The sequence below is a fragment of the Macaca nemestrina genome, chromosome 4, assembly GCF_043159975.1.
Source record: "Macaca nemestrina isolate mMacNem1 chromosome 4, mMacNem.hap1, whole genome shotgun sequence".
NCBI classification, from domain to species: Eukaryota; Metazoa; Chordata; class Mammalia; order Primates; family Cercopithecidae; genus Macaca; species Macaca nemestrina.
In genome coordinates, this window is record NC_092128.1 from 41660249 (window position 1) to 41679654 (window position 19406).

Consider the following 19406-nt stretch of genomic DNA (forward strand, 5'->3'; position numbering starts at 1 on the left):
AATATAAATCTTTTGTGTTCTATAAGCCTCCATTTTAAAATAAAAATAACTTCAAACATATCCTAAGTCATGAAAGCAGGGACATGAAGAAATATTTGTACACCCATGTTTATAGAAACATTATTCACTATATCCAAAAGGTGGAAGCAAACCAAGTAGCCAGTGATGGATGAATGGGTGAGGAAAAATGTGGTACATATTTATAGAGTGGTCCCCCCATCCAAGGTTTTGCTTTCTGTGGTTTCAGTTACCTGTGGCACAGTAAAATAAGATATTTTGAGAAAGAGAGAGACCACGTTTGTATCACTCGTGTCATAATATATTGTTATAGTTGTTCTATTTTATGATTATTGTTGTTGATCTCTTACTGTGCTTAATTTATAAATTAAACGTTATACATATGTATGTATGTATAGGAAAAAACACAGTAATCAGGTTCAGTGCTATTGGTGATTTCAGGCATCCATTGGGGGTCTTGGAACATATCCCCTAAGGATAAGGAGGGACCACTGTATAATGAATATTATTCAACCTTAAGAAGGAAGAAAATTGACCCACGTTGCAACATGGTTGAGGCTTGAAGACATTATGCTAGATGAAATAAGCACAAAAGTACAAATACTGTATGATCCCACTCCTATGAGGTCCTTCCAGTAGTCAAAATCAGAGACAGAAAGAAAAATGGTGGTTGCCAGGCATTAGAGGAAAGATAAATGGGGGGATATTGACTAACGGGTAAAGAGTTTCAGTTTTGCAAGAAAAAAAAGTTCTGTGGAAGGATGGTGGTGACATTTGCACAACCATGTGAATGTACATAATGACACTGAACTGAATGTTAAGATGGTTAAAATGGAAATTTTTATGTTATGTATATTTTACCATAGTTTAAAAAGATAACTAAAAATGTGTGTTCTAATTCATGTGAGATTCTCAAAAGAGGCTATATCTAAAAGACAGATTCATGTTTCATGTTCCATGAAGCTTAGAGATTGGAGTAAGAGACTGACGAAACATGACAAGTGAACGCATCTGAAAACAACGAAGTTTCACACAAATGTACGGATTTTATTGACAAGTGATATTTTCTTATAGTAATAAATATAATGCAATCTTCTTAAGAGTCAGGTTGGAGTTAGGAAGGCAGTGTACCCTTCATGGGAACAGTCAGACTGGTGGTACCATCTTCTTCAGAACTGCATCTAAGAGGGAACCTGTGTGCTGGCTGGGAATCACACAGCTGTGGGAAACAACTGCATCAGCCCCAAGGCTTCCCTCCAGACCTAAAGGTGATTCATGGCCCCTGGTTAATATCACCCTAGGTTCTCCCCTGTCCCAGTTTTAACATAATATATCATAAAAATAGCTAGTGCCATAAAAAGTCAACATTTCAAATATAAAAATTATTTTATACAAATATAATTCATAATTATTCTTTTAAAATACAGCATTGTTACATATGTTTGAAACATTATTAAAATAAATATTTCGTAGAGAAGAAAAAATTTTGCTTCACAAAATTATAAAACAGAAGCATATAAAACTAATTCATGATTGGTGCTTCTTCAGGGTGTGTCTCATTCTCTCTTAGTGTAGGCAGCATGAAGTACATACATCTAGCCTGAAAACATACCACCATCACCCTATATATCTAAATGCTTGGAATTCATGTGTATCTACCCACAGTGCCCATGGCCTATCTACTTACACATCCTCTACTTGGAGCTTCTGTGGGAAGAAGGGCTTTCCTGTGGCAATTTGCACTAACATACTTTTCCAGTCAACCTCTAGTTCAGAGGTCTGTGAGCTTGTCACTTTCTGGAGTTTGGGAAAAGGCATATTAACTTCTTCATCAAGGGAACCATCCTGTCCCCTGTGTAAGACTGTAACAGCCCTTTTCCCAGGTAAGGAAAGTATTGTGATTATCTGAAATATCGAGATTGTTGGTAGACCTGGACAATACTAACCCTGATTTCCAGGATCTGGAAGTTCTCTTTCCTGACTGCTCACTAGATGTTGGATGGGCCATATTTTGATGTGCAGTCTTGTGGTTCCTGCAGTATTCTAATACTTGCTTGGAAATGAGATAGTTGGAATGCTTAGCAAACAATATAGTTGTGTTTCTAAACATCATGGGGAGAAGAAAGAAAAAGGAATACAAGCTTATATAAACCACCTAAGTTTCCAGTTATCATTATTTAATCATAACCCTAAGAAGTATGATTTCAGTTCTTCTCCAACACTACAAATTAATGAGTTTCACTAGACAATAAGTTGATCAACTAGGCTGATTGACATTTATAGCTGTCTTTCCAATTACTAACACATGGCAAGGGTTTTCAGGAAAATCTGGCTTGCAAAACACAAGTGGTAAATCTTCAAGGATTTGAAGTACCTTTCACACAGTTTGACCATTGCCAGGAAGCTATTTATCCAGACCCATATCAGTGTCCTCAATTCCTCTTACCAAAATTTTTTTTTAAAAAAACGTAATTCATCCTTGTTTTCTGAGGCAGAGGTGACTGTTCTACAAGCTCCAATTCCATGAGGTGACTGTCCCACGAGCTCCAATTCCATGAGCAAATGTCTCATGTCAACATTTAGGCTGCTCTCTAAAGCCTTGTATCTTGCACCTCTTCTTCTGTCTCCTCTTTCAGAGCAGCAATTTGGGGCTGAGTCTTGCACTTGCTTGAGTTCCGGTGGGGAAAGAGCTTCACCCTGTCGGAGGGGCTGATGGCTTGCCGGAAGAGGCTCCTCTCATTCAGCAGTTTCTGGATGGAATCATACTGCCGCACTTTGTTCTCTTCTATGACCTAGGGAAATGGCTGTTAGTGAGATCTGGGACAGAAGGCAGGTCAGACTACAGCAGGGACAGAAACTGGCACAGGCTCAAAGGAAAATAAAAGTCAAAGAATGCAATGTCCAGAGCCTTGCATTTTGAACAATCAGGTATATCACATTTAACTGCTGTGTCCTTTTGCTCTAAGGAGGTTCTACCATCTGTGAAATTAGCTGTGATTTTCTATTCAGCAGCTGGAAGATTCTTCAGGGAGGTTTAGTGGAACTGAAGGTGCTTTGAAAACAAAATATTAGGTCCCTTATATATTACCTAAAAAATGAGTGTAAGTCTACAGCACCATAAAGAGTTGAACTTCTTCAACAGTGATCTGAAGCTTAAGAATTCCAGACTAGTCAGGATGTCCCTGAGTTTAATACACCTCCTTGGCTTGTTCAAGTTGAGCAAATCCAAGATCAGACAATAGAGGACTTTACTTAGATTCTTGAACTTGTCCATGGCAGGGCAAGAGGTTGTGAGTCTGTCCCCCTAATTTGTTACTTCAAGCTTAGTGATAATCATGGTAATAACAAGCCTTCAGCAAGGAAACCATTTACTTCCAGGAGGCTCAAAAGCCTGAACAGAAATGACGTGATACATCATCCTCAGAACTTCCTTGTGACTAAACCATAGAGAATTTGTAAACATCACTTGAATCTGTGACAGTTTTATTTTGTTTTAATAAAGACAGATGGGGCCTCACTACGTTGCCTGGACTGATCTTGAATTCCTGGCCTCAAGTAATCCTCCTACCTCAGCCTCCCAAAGTGTTGTGATTACAGACGTAAGCCACTGTGCCTGGCCCTGTGACAGTTTTTTAAGAACAGTGAGAAGGTGGTTGAGAAAGGTACTACCTGAACCCAAATCATGGCTAGAAAAATGAAATGTGCCTCTCAACTTTGTCATTAATACCATAAATTAGACTGCAAGACAACTAGGCCTGTCCCAGACCACATCCATGGGAGATTTAGTTATTGAAAGAATCATAAGGACCTTTTTAAAAATCTTAAACAGTGGAGTATTTTGTATGGCTTGGTCCCCAAATAAAGGGCTCAAAAATTATATATATCCTATTTATAAATATAACTTAGTAATATGCTGCCATTTTAGATTTACTGTATTTCAACCTCACCACATGGCTCAGATCAAAGTGAAAAACTTGTGCGGCTATTTTGAGTAAAGCTGGATGGCTGTATGACACATATTTTTGAAAAGAACTTGTACATTGTTACAGTTTGCAGGAACTATCACACCTGAGATTGTTATCAAGCATTACAAGGGAAACAAGATCTTAAGTAAAGTTATAAAGACTCACCAAAAATTGTTGGCATTCCAGCATTGCTTCTATCCTGTGTTCACAGAGGATTACTGTGCAGTCAGCAAATGCTTGTTTTAGAGTTCTTCTAATTATCTGGTATGTTCTAGAAAAGAAAGAAAATACTATACATAATATCACAGAACAGTAATTATCTGTATTTACTATTACTAATAGTAATTATGTCTATTGTTCTATTAATTTATCTCTTTAAATTACTTCTTTCTTTAAGTTCTTTTCACATAATGTTGATATAGAGTTAGCCACAATCAGCTTTTCAACCATGGGGTAGATTCTAAGTATCCACAAATAAACAGGACAAATATTTCAAAGAAACTTTTATAAATGAGTGTATTTTTCATTATGTAGATTCACCAGTACTTCTTTATTTGGGGCTATAAACATGCTTATGGTGTAAATGGGATACAAAGGCAAATCATAAGGATCAGATTATGCCCATGTATTTAAAAGTTTCATCATGTATTGACAAGGGGGAAGACTTTGTATGAAACTAAAAACTATCTTCAGAAGAAAACACAACACTCTTAGATAAGGAAATAAGCATTCATGCTCATTTCCACTGGGCAATTATTTCATTTCCTGGGGGAGGCCCCCACTCACAGACATGATAGCCTAATAGAAATATGTGTTACCATGAAGCAGGCATAATGATTCTGTTCCTATTGTGCTATTAAGTAACAGAACTTCTGAAACTCACACTGGATCCAAATGAGCACTGGGTTCATCAAGCAGCAAGATCTTCGCCTTACTGAGAACAGATCTAGCCAAACACATCAACTGCTTGTGGCCATGGCTTAGGACACAGCCCCCATCCACAAGGACAAAGTCAAGCTTCCCAGGAAACTGTTCTATCACAGATCTGAGCCCAACCTGCAGTTAGAGAAGGTAGTTCAGATACCACAGAGTTAAAAACACTCAAGCGGTCGACATTCTAAAAATAAACACGGGAGTTCTGAAAGCTTATGTTTTTCATACCAATCCCTCTGGCCCCACTACCTGCCACCATTTGAATTTGATCGAGCAAAAGTCTATTTATTACCTTGACAAGTCTAAAGAATCAGTCTATAACTTGTTTTATCTTTGTACTTCATTCATTAGGAAACTTTCAATGAGTGCCTATTATGTGCCACGTATCCCAAAAGGTAGTAAGGAGACAATACGTGGTACATGGTTCTTGTGAGGCTCAGGGTTTATAAAGGTGTACCTAAATTATTCCAACACAACTGAATGCATGCTGGAAAAGATAATATGTATACATCGCAGGTATGCCCTCTAGTAGGACGTCCTATGTAGACAGAAGATAGAATGCAGCATAAAGGATGGAGGTATGATATCATCCTTGGTGCTACGTCCCATCTTCTACTCTGTCATGATTGAGGACAAAAGATAGCATAAAATAATCAACTGTGGGGTTTTTAAAATTACATATGGAAAATTGCTATTCATCTTTTGAAATCATAAAAACTAACTGTAACAAATAGATAAAAATATGAAGTAAAAAATACTGGCATTAAAATAGTGGCATAACACTAGGACATATAAAGCCTCTTAGATATTGGGGTAGAAAATGAGGGCTGTATTAGGGTCAATGACTTTTTTTTAAGCTAGACAGTAAAAGTAAAGTTTGAAAATGCAAATGAGATATAGAAACCCATTCTATCAAAATATGACAGTTATTGAAGTATTGGATTTATCGATTATTCGAATAAATGTGCATTAAATGTTTATTTTTGGCAAGTACTCCTGAGTGTATGAAGGCCAAAGAGATATACAGATGATTGTCTCCTGCCCTTGAGAAGTCTAGAATTTAGTATCAGGAGGTAAGATGGGCTCCCACCTGACTGTAATGGAGAATGAGACAATGGCCTCAGAAAGAATCTTTTGATTTCAGAGTTAAAATCAGAAATGGTCCAAAACACTGTGTTTGTTCATAAAAAATTAACTGTGTGTCCATCATCTTACCAGGAGATTTTAAGCCTCTTTGATATTGGGGTAGAATATGAAAGTTGTGTTAGGACTAATGGCTTGTTTTTTTAAGCTGGATAGGAAACAAACAAAACACATTTGAAAGTATATTGCACATGATACTCCTTTCCTTGGTTGGTTTTTCATTAAAGTAATCTCACCTTGTGGAAATTAATTAAAGTTTGAGAAGAGATTCTGGTATGGTAGGAAATGTAAGCACATTTATTCGACAAGGGGGGCTACTCTGATGTATCCCCGAAGACTCGAACATAAAACTTAGAAATACAGGTGCTGAGAATTTGAATAAAGGGCATTGGGCAGGGAGTTAGAGGACCTGTGTCTTTCTTTGTGCCTTCAACGTTTTTTATTGTTTCAGTCTATGAAGCTAAGCTGCTATGGTCTATCTTTTTTAAAAAAACAAAAACAAAATCCCTCCCTTGTTTCTAGGTTCTCCTTTAGCTATCATTCAACATCCGCCTATTTAGTCATCTAGAAATCTCAAGAAATTAATGTGCATCTGTCGTCTCTACTGCTTCACACCACAAGAATTTTTCTTTCTTAAAACATCTACTCCTTGGCTTAAGAGAAACCACACACTCTATGGCCATTTCTTCCTATTGTCATGTGTGAACAACTCTCCCTCTTCCTGCCCCCTTGAATATTAGTCTTTGTCATTTCCAACTCTCCAGACTCTCCTCTGAGATCCCAGTCATTTTCAGGGAATTGAGGACCACCTATAAGCTAATAATTTTCAAATCTTTATCTTGATCCCTAGACTTCTTCCAATTACTTTTTAAATCATTTTCCTTCTTACCAACTCTATTACAGTGACCCCAGTCTGGGTCATCATCATCTCTTAGGCATCATCCTACAAATCTCAATTAGTCAAATTGTGAGTGCACCATACAAACACCCCAGGGATCTTCCAAAGATGTAGGTTTGACCATATCACTTCTGTTTTAAATCCTATGGTAGTTCTCCTCCTGGTGGAATAAAATCTAAGGTCTCTCACCTGGTATATGAGGCATCCAAATGGAGCCCTCTTCACTCTTATTCCCAGTGGCACCAAACATCTTGTAGTTCCCTAAACACCTTGATACTCTCAAGTGATGCCATTGCTAAGCCTGACATATCCTTCTGAATATCCCTGATCATCTCCTAAGGCATTCAACCAGGTACCTAGTGATAGTAGAATTTGTGCAAGTTTCCCTCGTTAGACTGTAAGCTTCTTGAGGGTAAAAACGTACTCTTCAGCTCTGTGTTCCTAATGCCAGTCCTGGGTAACTGTCAACCCCAACAATTCATTCATTTATCAAATAGGTACTGAGCTCCTAGAATGTGGGTGGCCGAACAAAACAGAGTTTTGATGAATCATAAATGAATCAAAACTTAAGGATGAATGAATGAGCACTGGCTTAAGCTCTGCCATTGTAAAATGTTATCTAAGACATATCACTTTGCACGTGAGTATTTAAGATGCTATAAATTTCCCACAAAATCAAATTATAAAATTAAAAGTTCCCTAACACTGACAGAAATGATAGTACTTTAGATCAATCAGCAGTATTTGAGGTTTTGTTTTGTTTTTTTTTTTCCAGTCAAATTAACCAGCAAGAAAAGGTCTGGCTAAAGACTGGAGCTCTAGAGTCAAACACAGTCAGCTTTGAATCTGTCCTCTTCGGCTCATTTGCTGATGATATCAGGTGCATTATTTTAAGTCTCATTTATCTCATATGTAAAAAAATGGAGAAAATAATAATATTGATGTCAAAGGGTTGTTATGAGGATTACCAGAGATAATTTGTGGAAAGCGGCTCCCACAGAGTATGGCACATGGTAAGTACAGTAATTATTAGTATTATTGGAGCCTGGGCAACTCCAAGGACATGGGCTCGGTAACTGAAACACTACCTTTGTGTGACAACAGCTTTGTAAAAATTTTCCTTCACAAGTTGCCTTGGGAATTAAATTAGCAGGAAGTACTGCAATACTGTGAAGTTAGTGATGGCCATAGTAACAGGGTGGAGATTTTGGTCAGAATGCAGTACGCTCCCTCTAGATTCACACTAGTCATACACTGATTTCCTAAGGCCATACTAGGAAAGCTGTTTGACTGTCTTAGACTTTGCACTTGTGGCAAAGAGCGGAGCAAAGTATGTTTTTCCCCAGATGAAATTCTTTATTAGAAGTAAATAATTACATAAATTTATATATAACTGTCAATATTTAGAGAATAGAATTTTTAAAATGAATGACACTAAGACTGACCAATGCAGGGGATATTTTGCAATATTCCTATCTCACTGTTTCATTCACTATGAAGTATAGTAAAAAGCTTTTTAGAATCATCTTCATTACAGAAAAGTCAACATAGTTAATAAAACTTAAAATTGAAGTCAGTAAACATTTAAGAAATTTATTAAGTGCCTATTTTCTGCCAGACATGGTAATAGGCTTTGGTGAGATAATGGAAAGCAAGATAGATTAGTAATTGTTTTTGAAAAGTACAAAGTTATTGTTACCAATCATATGTGCTGATAAGAATTCTCCTACGGATCTTTCGGATGTAAATGACTGCTTAGTCATGTATTCCTTCAACTGGCTCTTAATGAGAGTTTATTAAATTCTAGGTACTCTGACAGACCCAAGATTCAAAGATGAGTAACAGGAGCCTCTGCCTTAAAGGAAATTATGGTCCAAAAGGGGAGAAAAATAGTAAGTGGAAAATTACTGTTCAAAGAGATAAGCACTATGGGCAAAAAACAAACAAACAGGAAATTGCTAGAGATCATCTGATTTAGTGATCTGTGGCAGCAGAATCCTTTATCCTTTAAATATGTATATATATGCACACACAAACTCACACATGTATATTCCCAATATAATCTTTCTTTTCTTTCTTTTTTTTTCTTTCTTTCTCTTCTTTCTTTCCTTTCTTTCTTTTTTTTTTTTTTTTTTTTTGAGACAGAATCTTGCTCTATTGCCCAGGCTAGAGTGCAGTGATGCGATGTGGGCTCACTGCACCCTCCGCCTCCCAGGTTCAAGCAATTCTCCTGCCTCGGCCTCCTGAGTAGCTGGGATTACAGTGCCTGCCACCATGCCCAGCTAATTTTTGTATTTTAGTGGAGACGGGATTTCTACATGTTGGCCAGGCTGGTCTTGAACTCCTGATCTCAGGTGATCCACCCGCCTTGGCCTCCCAAAGTGCTAGGATTACAAGTGTGAGCCACTGAGTCCAGTCCCCAATATAATCTTGTTAACACTATCATTAGAAACCATTTTTCAATAAATTTAAAAAAAATATGTACAAACTTTAGCTCAGTCCTGTCCAAACCAAGAAGACTTCAAAATTACTGGAATCTAAAGTTTTCTAATTATTTTCATTACAACCTAGCATTAAAAATAAATAAATAAAAACATCAACAGTTTGTAGATATAAAGAACTTTAAGAAAAATAACTTGACAGCTTCATGCTAATGAGCTAGTAAGTAGTATGTACTTCCCAAACTGCTGTGAAAAAAGAAGAAATTTTGTTTTGTAACATGTTAAACTAAAAAAAAAAAAGTCTAAGAGTTTGTAAAGGATTCAAAATGTTGACTTTTGCTATTGCTGTACTCTGGAATGTTATTATGGAGCAAGAGTTTGCCCTTGTGACAGAGAAACATGAAAAAAAAATCATAAAAGTGAATTGCAGTTTTACTGAATAATCCGTAAGTGACAGTTATAAAAATAGACACAGTCAACTCCTTTTAATACTCTGTTTGCTACTCTGTAGATTTTTCAGGGTAAATTTTCAACTTACGAGGCCACTATTGCTGCTATTTAGCTTGTTTTCTAAAATACCTTACTATCAATGAGTAAGGATGGAAACTATTTTATAAGTAATTGAAAAAGCAAACAATTACCCAAAAAGCCTTCATTCCAAAATCAACAGACATTGTACTTAGATTACAGACAACCCTGAGATAGCCCACAGGGGTGATGAAGCTCTGTTCCCACATCTGCCAGCTGTCCCAGTCGAGGCCCTCAGACATCTCAAGGCTCTGAGTCCTCATTTTAAAGTGAGGATGGTAATACCTGCTGTGTATCAATCATAAGGCTGTTTCCATGATTTATTACATATGAAATGAAAGAACGCCTTATTCATTCAACTGATATTTACTGAATACCATCCGTGTGTGCAAGACTACTCTAGGCACTGGAAATACCACAATGAATAGGATAGAATCCCTGACCTCCAGGAACTTCCACTCCAGTAGGGGACATGGACAAGTTAAAAAGTAAATCTCCAGCCAGAGTGAGAAATGCTAAGAAAGGGGTGGAGTTATAGGGTACACCTAAGAAACTGAGACCTGGAGTGTCGAGGCAGATTTTTGGAAAGAAGTGATGTGTAAGGAGAGGCCTGAAAGATGGTAGAAGCAGGCAATGAAGGGCTGGGGAGTTTCCCAGGTGGAGAACAGCATGTGAACAAAAAAGCCTCTGCAGAACAGAAAGCACATGTGCTTTAGAGAACCAAAGAACATCAGTATAACTGAATCATGGAAAGTAAGGGGAAGTTGGGCAGTGAGTGTAGAAAGCCAAACAAAGATGAAATCATGAAGGACCTGGTAAGCTACCTTAAGCAGTGTGGACTTAGTCCAGAAGGCATTAAGGAGCCAAATGAAGGGAAGAAACAAGTGATCAGATGTGGGGTTTGGAGAGATCACCAGAGCTGCAAAGAGCAGAATGAACTGTTGGGGGTCAATGAGGGAAATGAGCCAGGAAGCTATTTCAGAAATTCATGCAAGTGTTAACAGTGGTGTCAGGTGGAAATGAAGAAAAGTGAATATATTCCAGATACTCCCGAGGGACAGCATTGACAGGATGTGGCATGTGGGTACCCGTGGAGGAACTTGAGAGTGAAAGACGAGTCCCAGGTCTTGGCTTTGGGAAACTGGAGGGTGGGATGCCATTCAGTGGAATTAGGAACACAGGACAGGTATGTGGTGGGGCAGGGAAGGAACACAATCATAGACATAAGGTGCTTTTCATATGCTGAGATATCAGATGGAAAGCTCTGGGAACAGGCAGATATGGAGGTCATCAAAATAGAGATATTAGTTAAAGCCAAAAGGACACATGAAATTTCCCAGGGAAATTAAGTAAAGTGAGACAAGAACTAGGATTCTGTCAAACACCATTTAAAGGATGACCAAGTAAAGTCCAGATTAAAAAAAACATGATTATAGTTACTTTTACTTGGTACCTATATTTGCCTGGCACTGCGCTGGGCCCATTTTACATGTAAACTTGAAAAGTCACAACAATCCTACCAATTTATTGGGCCACAATGCCAGAAGTCTATTTGTTTTTCTCTCGGGATTCAGTTTCTTTTAAAATTCTCTTTTGTCTACACAGCTGGTAATTTCAGTTTAGCACCAATCTTGGAGAGAAGCTGTCTGAGCCTAAGCTGTTTTGGGATGGGTAAATTAAACTATCCAACTTCTAGGTCTTAGAAACTCTCTTTCCTTCCCTTGGTCTTGCTTTAAATTCCCCCATCAAATGACAGGGCAGAGTGCCATGGTAAAGGTCTGGACCCAGGAAATAAGGAAAAAGGAGGCTGTCTGGACCAGCTTTGGTTCTAAGCCTTCCAGCTAGTAACTAGGCACAAGTCCTCATGGCTTCATGAGATGCAGTCCAGATCAGCAAGGATAAGATTCTACACTGGAGTTGGAAGCCAAGTCCAAGCTAGAAATAAAGCATTTCTTGGCCTGGAATTGTCACTGTATATATTTTTAATTTCCATTTGGGATAATGGAGAATTATGTAGGAGGTGCTGTTGGGATAAGATTCAGGTGTTTGGCTATTTGTCATTATTCTGTTCATTTACCTCTAGAGATACTAGTCATGGCAAGGACACAGAGAGGACTAAGTGAGATGACATACATCCTGGTTTGCCCTGGAAAGTCCTGCTTTACACTGTTGTCATAATGTCCTCTTCCAGTTTAGTATCTGACACGCCCAAAAATGTCCTGTTTGGGCAAATTATATTATCAACTGTATTAGACTAAAGCCTAGGCCTCGTGACTTTGAAACCCAAATGCCTTTTCTGCTTCTCTAGGCTGATACTTGCTTATTTGTATGCTGCTAGCAGGCTTCCTCATCAAAAACCTATCACTACTACTCAAAAAAGCACACTACTACTCAACAAAAACTCCGCACTACTACTCAAAGTGCTCATGACATTAAAGTTAGACTAACATCATCATCTTTGTGAATAGTGAATTATTAAGAAGGAGAACAGTAAAAATATAAATCTAAATATGAACTGATTAAATAAAAATCTAAACAGGTAAAAGTTTTGCATTATATTAGTATTTAAAATCGTAACCACAGGCTCTAAGATTTTAGATTATACTTATGATCCTGCTTTCCTGTAAATTTTATTTTGATTTGGCAATACTTGCAGATTTCATAAAGGCTAATGTCTTCCCTCCCAAGTTTCTCTCCCAATGCATTGTGTTCCTATAGTGCATTCTCTGAAGTCACATCAAAGATCTTAAAATGTGTCACTTGCAATTTAGTTAATGTTTTCTTTAAAGCCCCTGTGTTTGTTGGGTAATAAGGAAACTTTGATAATGAAAACGGTTAATCTAAGTACATTTTATTAGGGGCATGTTAAGGTTGGGCACTCAACGGGTAAGTGTTTAACACTCACAGGCATTTCAAAGCTCCTGGCAAGGTCCACTGTGAAGGGAGGCAGAAAAGGGAAGAACATTTGGGATAAACAGAAATTGGGCTACAAGGACCAAAAGTGCTAATAGTGGAATACAGTTGTTCTCTAAGAAGACCTTTGAGGCTGAACATTTTAGGTCCCCTGATCCTATTCTGCTTCTGCCACAATCCAGACCTTTGGACTTAAGTTTAATAAAACAAAATAATTTATGTTCCCCTTTTCTTTAATATAATGCCTATATTTTTAAAATTATAAGTTTATAGCTAGAGTATTCTGTTAAAGAAACCGAGAATTTCTCCAGCTCTTCTCCCCACCAAATTCCTCTGTATAATGCCCTCAATTATAATGAACCACCTGTTGGATAAACATAAGGTGTTATTTAGAAAATTTTATTCCATTTTAGTTAATATATTTCCTATATAATGTCCTAATGCTTCGAAGGATGGCATATGCCTCATCTAGGTCATGTGGTATTTTGCCTGGCAGTGCTCACAGCCACATACCCAAAGGCAGACGATTCCTGGCAACTTCCAAAGAAAACTATAGTCATTTGCAGGTGCTCTAGAATGAGCATCACTCTTTTGTGCTAAACCTATGTTTCCCAGAGAAGTATATCAAGTCAAACCAAAGCCTCCTTCTTGTAGTGGAGAACTTCAGAACTCAGATAGGGAGTAGATGAGAAGGTGTGGAGAGATGATACCTTATACTGGGAATAATCCCAGTGTAGTGGAGTTGCCTGGGTCTCTTCTAATTCATGTTTCATTGATGCACATTGATTACGGAAGGACAAAGTAGTGCTATCTATGGGTTTGCTATAAACTGAACTCTTCTGTCCCCCTGCCAAAGTCATATATTAAAATCCTAACTTCAAAGATGATGGTATTAGGAGGTGGGGCCTTTGGGAGGTTATTTAGGTCATGAGGGCTCTACCCTAAACCCATGATTTGGATTAGTGCCCTTATAAAAGACATCCCAGAGAGCTAGCCTGCCCACTCTTCTGCCATGTAACAACACAGTGAGAACACAGACATCTGTGAGGAAGCAGGCCTTCACCAGACACAAAATCTGCTGGCACCAGATTTTGAACTTCCCAGCCTCCAGAACTGTGGAAAATAAATTTTACTGTTGTTTATAAGACATCTGGTCTATGGTATTTTGTTGTAGCAGCCCTAATGGACTAAGACAGAATATTGGTACTAGGATCTGGGTACTGCTGTAACAAATACTCAATGTGGAAGCAGCTTTGGAACCAGGTAATAAGTAGAGACTGGAAGAGTTTTCAGGTACATGCTAGGAAAAGCCTACATTGCTGTGAATGGACAGTTAAAGGCAATTCTGGTGAGGGCTGCGGAGAGGAGAGCTGTAGAGAAAGCTACTGTCTTCTTACTGAATACCTAAGTGGTCATGAGCAGAATATTTGCAAAAATATGGATGGTAAAGGCCCAATCTGATGGGTTTTCAGATGGAAATGAGGAACACGTTATTGGGCAATGGAGGAAAAGCTATCCTTGTTATAAAATGTCAAAGAACTTGGCTGAGTTGTTTGTGTCCTAGGGTTTTGTGGAAGGCAGAACATGAAAGCAGTGAAATCGAATATTTGACTGAGGAAATATCCAAGCAAAGTTGAAGGAGCACCTTAGTTATTCTTGACTGCTCATAGTAAAATTCAAAATGAGAAATGACTTTAAAATGGAATTATTGATCAAAAGGGAAGCAGAACTTCAAAATTTGGAAAATTCTCAGCCTATCCATATTGTGAAAGATGAGAAAGCCTTCTCAGGAGAGAATACAAAGGTTGTGGCCAAATTTGATAAGGAGATTACTATGGACTAGCCATCTCAACAGAAACTAGGTGCTATGCATTAAGACAGTGGGGATATTAGTCAGCCACCTAAACAGAAGCCAGAATTTATAGTCCAAGACAATGGAAGAATGACTCCAAAGCCATTTAGAGATCTTCCAAGCTGCCTTTCCCATCATAGGTTCAGAGTACAGAAGCCTGGGGTGGGGCAGAAAGATTTCAAAGGAGGGGCTACAATTGCCCCATGCCACCTCACACTGCAGACTTCACATTGCCACCTCATTGCAGACTTTACATTGCCACCTCACACTGCAGTGTTTGCTCCTGTATTAGCCCATTTTCACACTGCTATAAAGAGACTAGGTAATTTATAAAGAAAAGAGGTTTAATTGACTCACAGTTCCGCATGGCTGGGTAGGCCTCAGGAAACTTACAATCATGGCAGAAGAGAAAGAGTTATGTCTTACATGGTGACAGGCAAGAGAGAGGGTGTAAGAGCAGGGAAAACTGCCTTATAAAACCATTGGATCTCATGAGAACTCATTCACTATCACATGAACAGCATAGGAAACCACGCCAATGATCCAATTACCTCTCACCAGGTCCCTCCCTCAACACATGGGGATTATGAAGATTATAATTCAAGATAAGATTTGGGTGGGGACACACCCAAACCATATCAGCTCCCCATACTCCATTGCCAAGCATCTCCACCACCCTAGGTGTAGCTCTAGCAGACTCCAGGGCTCATGCACTACTCTCAGCAAAACTGTAGGGGGATGGGTGCCTTCACCTAGATTTCAAGAACTCAGAGAGTCACAGGGCCCAGGTAGAGGGCCAGGGAAGAGGTCATCACATAGCGCCCACAGTAGGGCAATGCCCAGTGGAGCTATGAAGGCGGGGCCACCTATGCAATCCCAGACCAGTAGAACCGCCCGGCATGCAATTGCACACTCAGGGAGCCATAGGTGTGGGATTGGAGCACAGACCTGCCACAAAGAATGAGACACTCAAATCCATGAGGATAGAGCCTCCACCCCAGGGTGTCCAGAGGTGAGACACCACTCCAGTAAGCCTGGAGAGTAAAACAAAACAAATTATTCTCGAGCCTTAAAGTCTTAGACTTATAGAGACCTGTCACTCCTTTTTTCTTTTCTATTTCTCTTTTTTGAAATGGGACTGTCTAGCCTATGCCTGTTTCACCATTTTATTTTGAAAGCACATAATAGGTTTGATTTCACAGTTTCATAGTTGGAGAGCAATCTGCCTAAAGATGAATCACACCTTATGTCCCACTCTACCTGATTTAGCTGTTTGTGCTGATTTAGATGATATTTAGATGAAATCTTGAACTTCAGCCTTGTAAGTTGATGCTGGAACAAGTTAAGACTTTGGGGGCTATTGGGATGGAATGAATGTATTTTGCATGTGAAGAAGACATGAACTTTGGAAGCCAGGAGTGAAATGCTATGGTCTAAATATTTGTGTCCCCCCACCCCCTCAAATTCATATGTTAAAATCCTAACCCCCAAGGTGATAGTATTAGAATGTGGGACATGTGGGAGGTGATTAGGTCATGAGCACAAAGCCCTCATGATGGGATTAGTGCCATTGTAAAAAAGACCCCAGAGAGGTCTTGCCCCTTCCATTACATGAGGACACAGCAAGAAGGCACCATCAATGAACCAGGAAGTATGATCTCACCAGACAACAAACCTGCTGGCACCTTGACCTTTGACTTCTCAGCCTCCAAAGATTGCTTATAAGCAGCTCAGTCTTTGGTATTTTATTTTAACAGCCTAAATGGACCAAGATAGGGCCTGATAGTTGGAGCCTTACTACTGAGGAGAGAAGTAGGTCCAGTCAAAAGTACCTGTTGCTCCAGGTATGTTAGGGTACTCCATTTTAAAGTTGTGCACAGAAATACACACACACAAAGTGTGTAGAATGATCTCAGCCATATCAACCATTTGTGTTGGTATGAGTTACCTCTTTTGAAATCATTTCAGTTACAGGTAGGTCCAGTCAAAAGTACCTGTTGCTCCAGGTATGTTAGGGTACTCCATTTTAAAGTTGTGCACACACACACACGCACACAAAGGTGTAGAATGATGTCAGTTATATCAACCATTTGTGTTGATATGAGTTACCCCTTTCAAAATCATTTCAGTTAGCAGCCTTACCTCATCTGCAACTTTCCATATTTCTTGATCACTCCACTGTTCATAGGGATCCAAGTTTTTTCTAAATGTTCCAGAAAAGATAAATACTTTCTATATCAATAAAGAAAAGAAGAAAAAAGTATGAATAACCTATATATCTTTTTATTTTTCCCTTATTGTATTGTAGAATATTTCAAGTGAAAAAATATTTCAAAATAAGAAACACCCGTGTACTTACCATCCAGTTCTCTCAAATTTTAATATTTTATCATGTCTGCTTTGTATCATACTTTTAAGAAACAAATATTACAGCAATATTTGGAGTCCCTCGTGAACATTTTTCTAATCCCAATGTCTTTAGAATAAATAAATTGAGATAATTGTTAATTGTAGAATATTAAAAAATTTTATTCCTAGTAAGATTCCTTATTACAAGCAAATGTAATATAAAATTTAAAAGTAAAAAAAAAAAACAACTGTAAGTTTATGAGTTATAATTAACTTGGTAGAACAAATTCCTAGTTTGTTAATGTATTTCTTTGGATTTCTCTGATAAGCCTAGCTTCCTAAGGGATTTTGAAATTTCTTTAACTTATGCTTATTCAAATACACATGTTTATCTCATCTATAAACCAAGGCAAAACTCTACTTATCTGATCAGACAGGCACAAGAGAGAGCCTCAACTTAGAAATCAGTGGAAAAGCAGAAGTCAAATATTTGCTTAACTGAATGCATGTTCCTGGTAAGGAACAAAATGACAATCTAATTCCCTGCATGGAGCATTGCACAGCTATCACTCTGAGACATCTACTTACCAGATCACCGTCTGCTTAGGTCTACCTATATTATTTTAAAATGTCTTAAAAGAAAATCACTGTCTCATTGGGGAATGCCCATGCAATAACAATAATAATACTTAGTTCTCTGTGCATAGGGGTGAATTGAAAATAATATTTTTGATATCAACATTTAGAATAATTTTTTTATCCTTTTTTCTTTTGCCTTTGGTTAATAACATCCATTAAGGGGAATTAAGAATGAAATTTCTTGAAGTGTAGTTTTTACCAATTGCCTTGAAATGAGAATATTCAGTGGCCATCTGGTCCACAAGGAACCACATAAGGCAAGTCAATCCCCAATTAATGGTGTCTGTGTCTCTCAGGCAGGAGAGTATCCTCAGCAAGGCAGCCAAGTTTACTGAGGGTCATGTTAGAAACGTCATACCCTGGGGCATACCTTATGACTTAAAGAAAAAGTTGTTGTCACATGTCTCAGGAACTCTCTAGAGAGGTCAGCTAGGAACCCTATGCTGATATTTCTCAACCTACATCAAAATCACCTTCCTGAAAGGTACCTACATTGCTTTACAGAGGTGAATATAAGAGATAAGCATATGACTCATAGGATCATAAGATATGTGATGGATATGTTTGTGTATCCACCTCCAAACTTCTATATAAATAAAAGTAATGGCTGAATAAACTGAAGAGAGTAGACAAAGGTCATTATTGGAGAATTCTGAAAAACTAAAGAGAATTAAACAAGAAGCAGTGCTGAGAACTTGAGTCAGTTCATTATTTAAGCAATTGGATTTATTTAGTATATAAAGTTAAAAAGCCTTGCTGATAGAATTTTGCCATTTGCTGTTTTTTATATATTTTTCATTTTATATTGTGGTTCTTTAAATAAAAGGTTTCTAGCATTATAGAAAAGAACAGGAAATGATAATTTTAAGGGTTAACCAAGTATCAATGTATTACCTGCTACAGAAAAGTTATCTCCACCAAAAGGATGGGACCCATAGCTCCCATTTATGGCAGACTTACTATGAACCATGTCCTGGGACAGGCTCATTCTATATGTTATCTCTTTCAATCTTCATGTCAACCTCATGAGGTAAATCCTATTATGTACATGAAGAATCAGCAGGTTGGAGAAGGTAAGTGACTTGTCCAAGGTCATTTAGCTAGGAGATAGTAGGAGCTGGAATTCAAACACAGGAGTGTTTGTCTCTAAACCTGTGCCTCTCATCACCACAGCAAAATGGCTCAAGTCCTTGTGGACCATTTTTTCCTTCCTATTTAAAGCTCAGGAAAGATTAAAGGTTGGGCAGCAGCAGTCTGATGGATGCATAAAGAGTCCATCAGTGCTCAGCAGCATATTCTTTATTTAGACAATTATCCATCCCTCTGGTCACAGGCTCAGTTCCTGGAGAGACTAGCTTCCTCTTCCTATGCAGGACCTGAGTTGAAGGGTTTTATATGGGCTACAGCTTCATTATAACTTTCAAGGAGACTTAACACATTCAATGGAAGCACACAAACTGAAATAAAATAATGGCATTATCATGGAGGACTGCGGGAGGATGGTGGGGGGAAGGCCAAAAATGTTACAGCATCAACACAGACACAGAGTTATGAAAGGCAATGTGGCTTGCAAAGATGTTGTAGTAATGCAGTTCTGGCCTGGAAGGTATGTCTACAAACAGGAACCGAGCCTCTTTGATCCTCCATGTTTTATGAAATAGGTGCTACCTTTCTTCTCAAAGCTACTCTACCCCTAGGCCTTATCATCTCAGTGTATGGTACCTTCA

General features: G+C 38.3%; 1 protein-coding gene across 2 annotated transcripts in view; it reads right to left on the reverse strand.

Moving 5' to 3' along the window:
* Positions 1 to 398: 398 nt before the first annotated feature.
* LOC105475504 (CF transmembrane conductance regulator) overlaps positions 399 to 19406 on the reverse strand; it is a 184064-nt gene continuing 165056 nt past the window's right edge. For both annotated transcript variants that reach the window (XM_011730837.3, XM_071094576.1), the window contains 4 exons: positions 16834 to 16923; positions 4867 to 5039; positions 4149 to 4254; positions 399 to 2810 (listed from right to left, as the gene is read on the reverse strand). In XM_011730837.3, coding sequence (XP_011729139.2) covers positions 2610 to 2810; positions 4149 to 4254; positions 4867 to 5039; positions 16834 to 16923 — 570 coding nt within the window. In that variant the 3' untranslated portion in view covers positions 399 to 2609. The remainder of the gene's footprint in view (positions 2811 to 4148; positions 4255 to 4866; positions 5040 to 16833; positions 16924 to 19406) is intronic.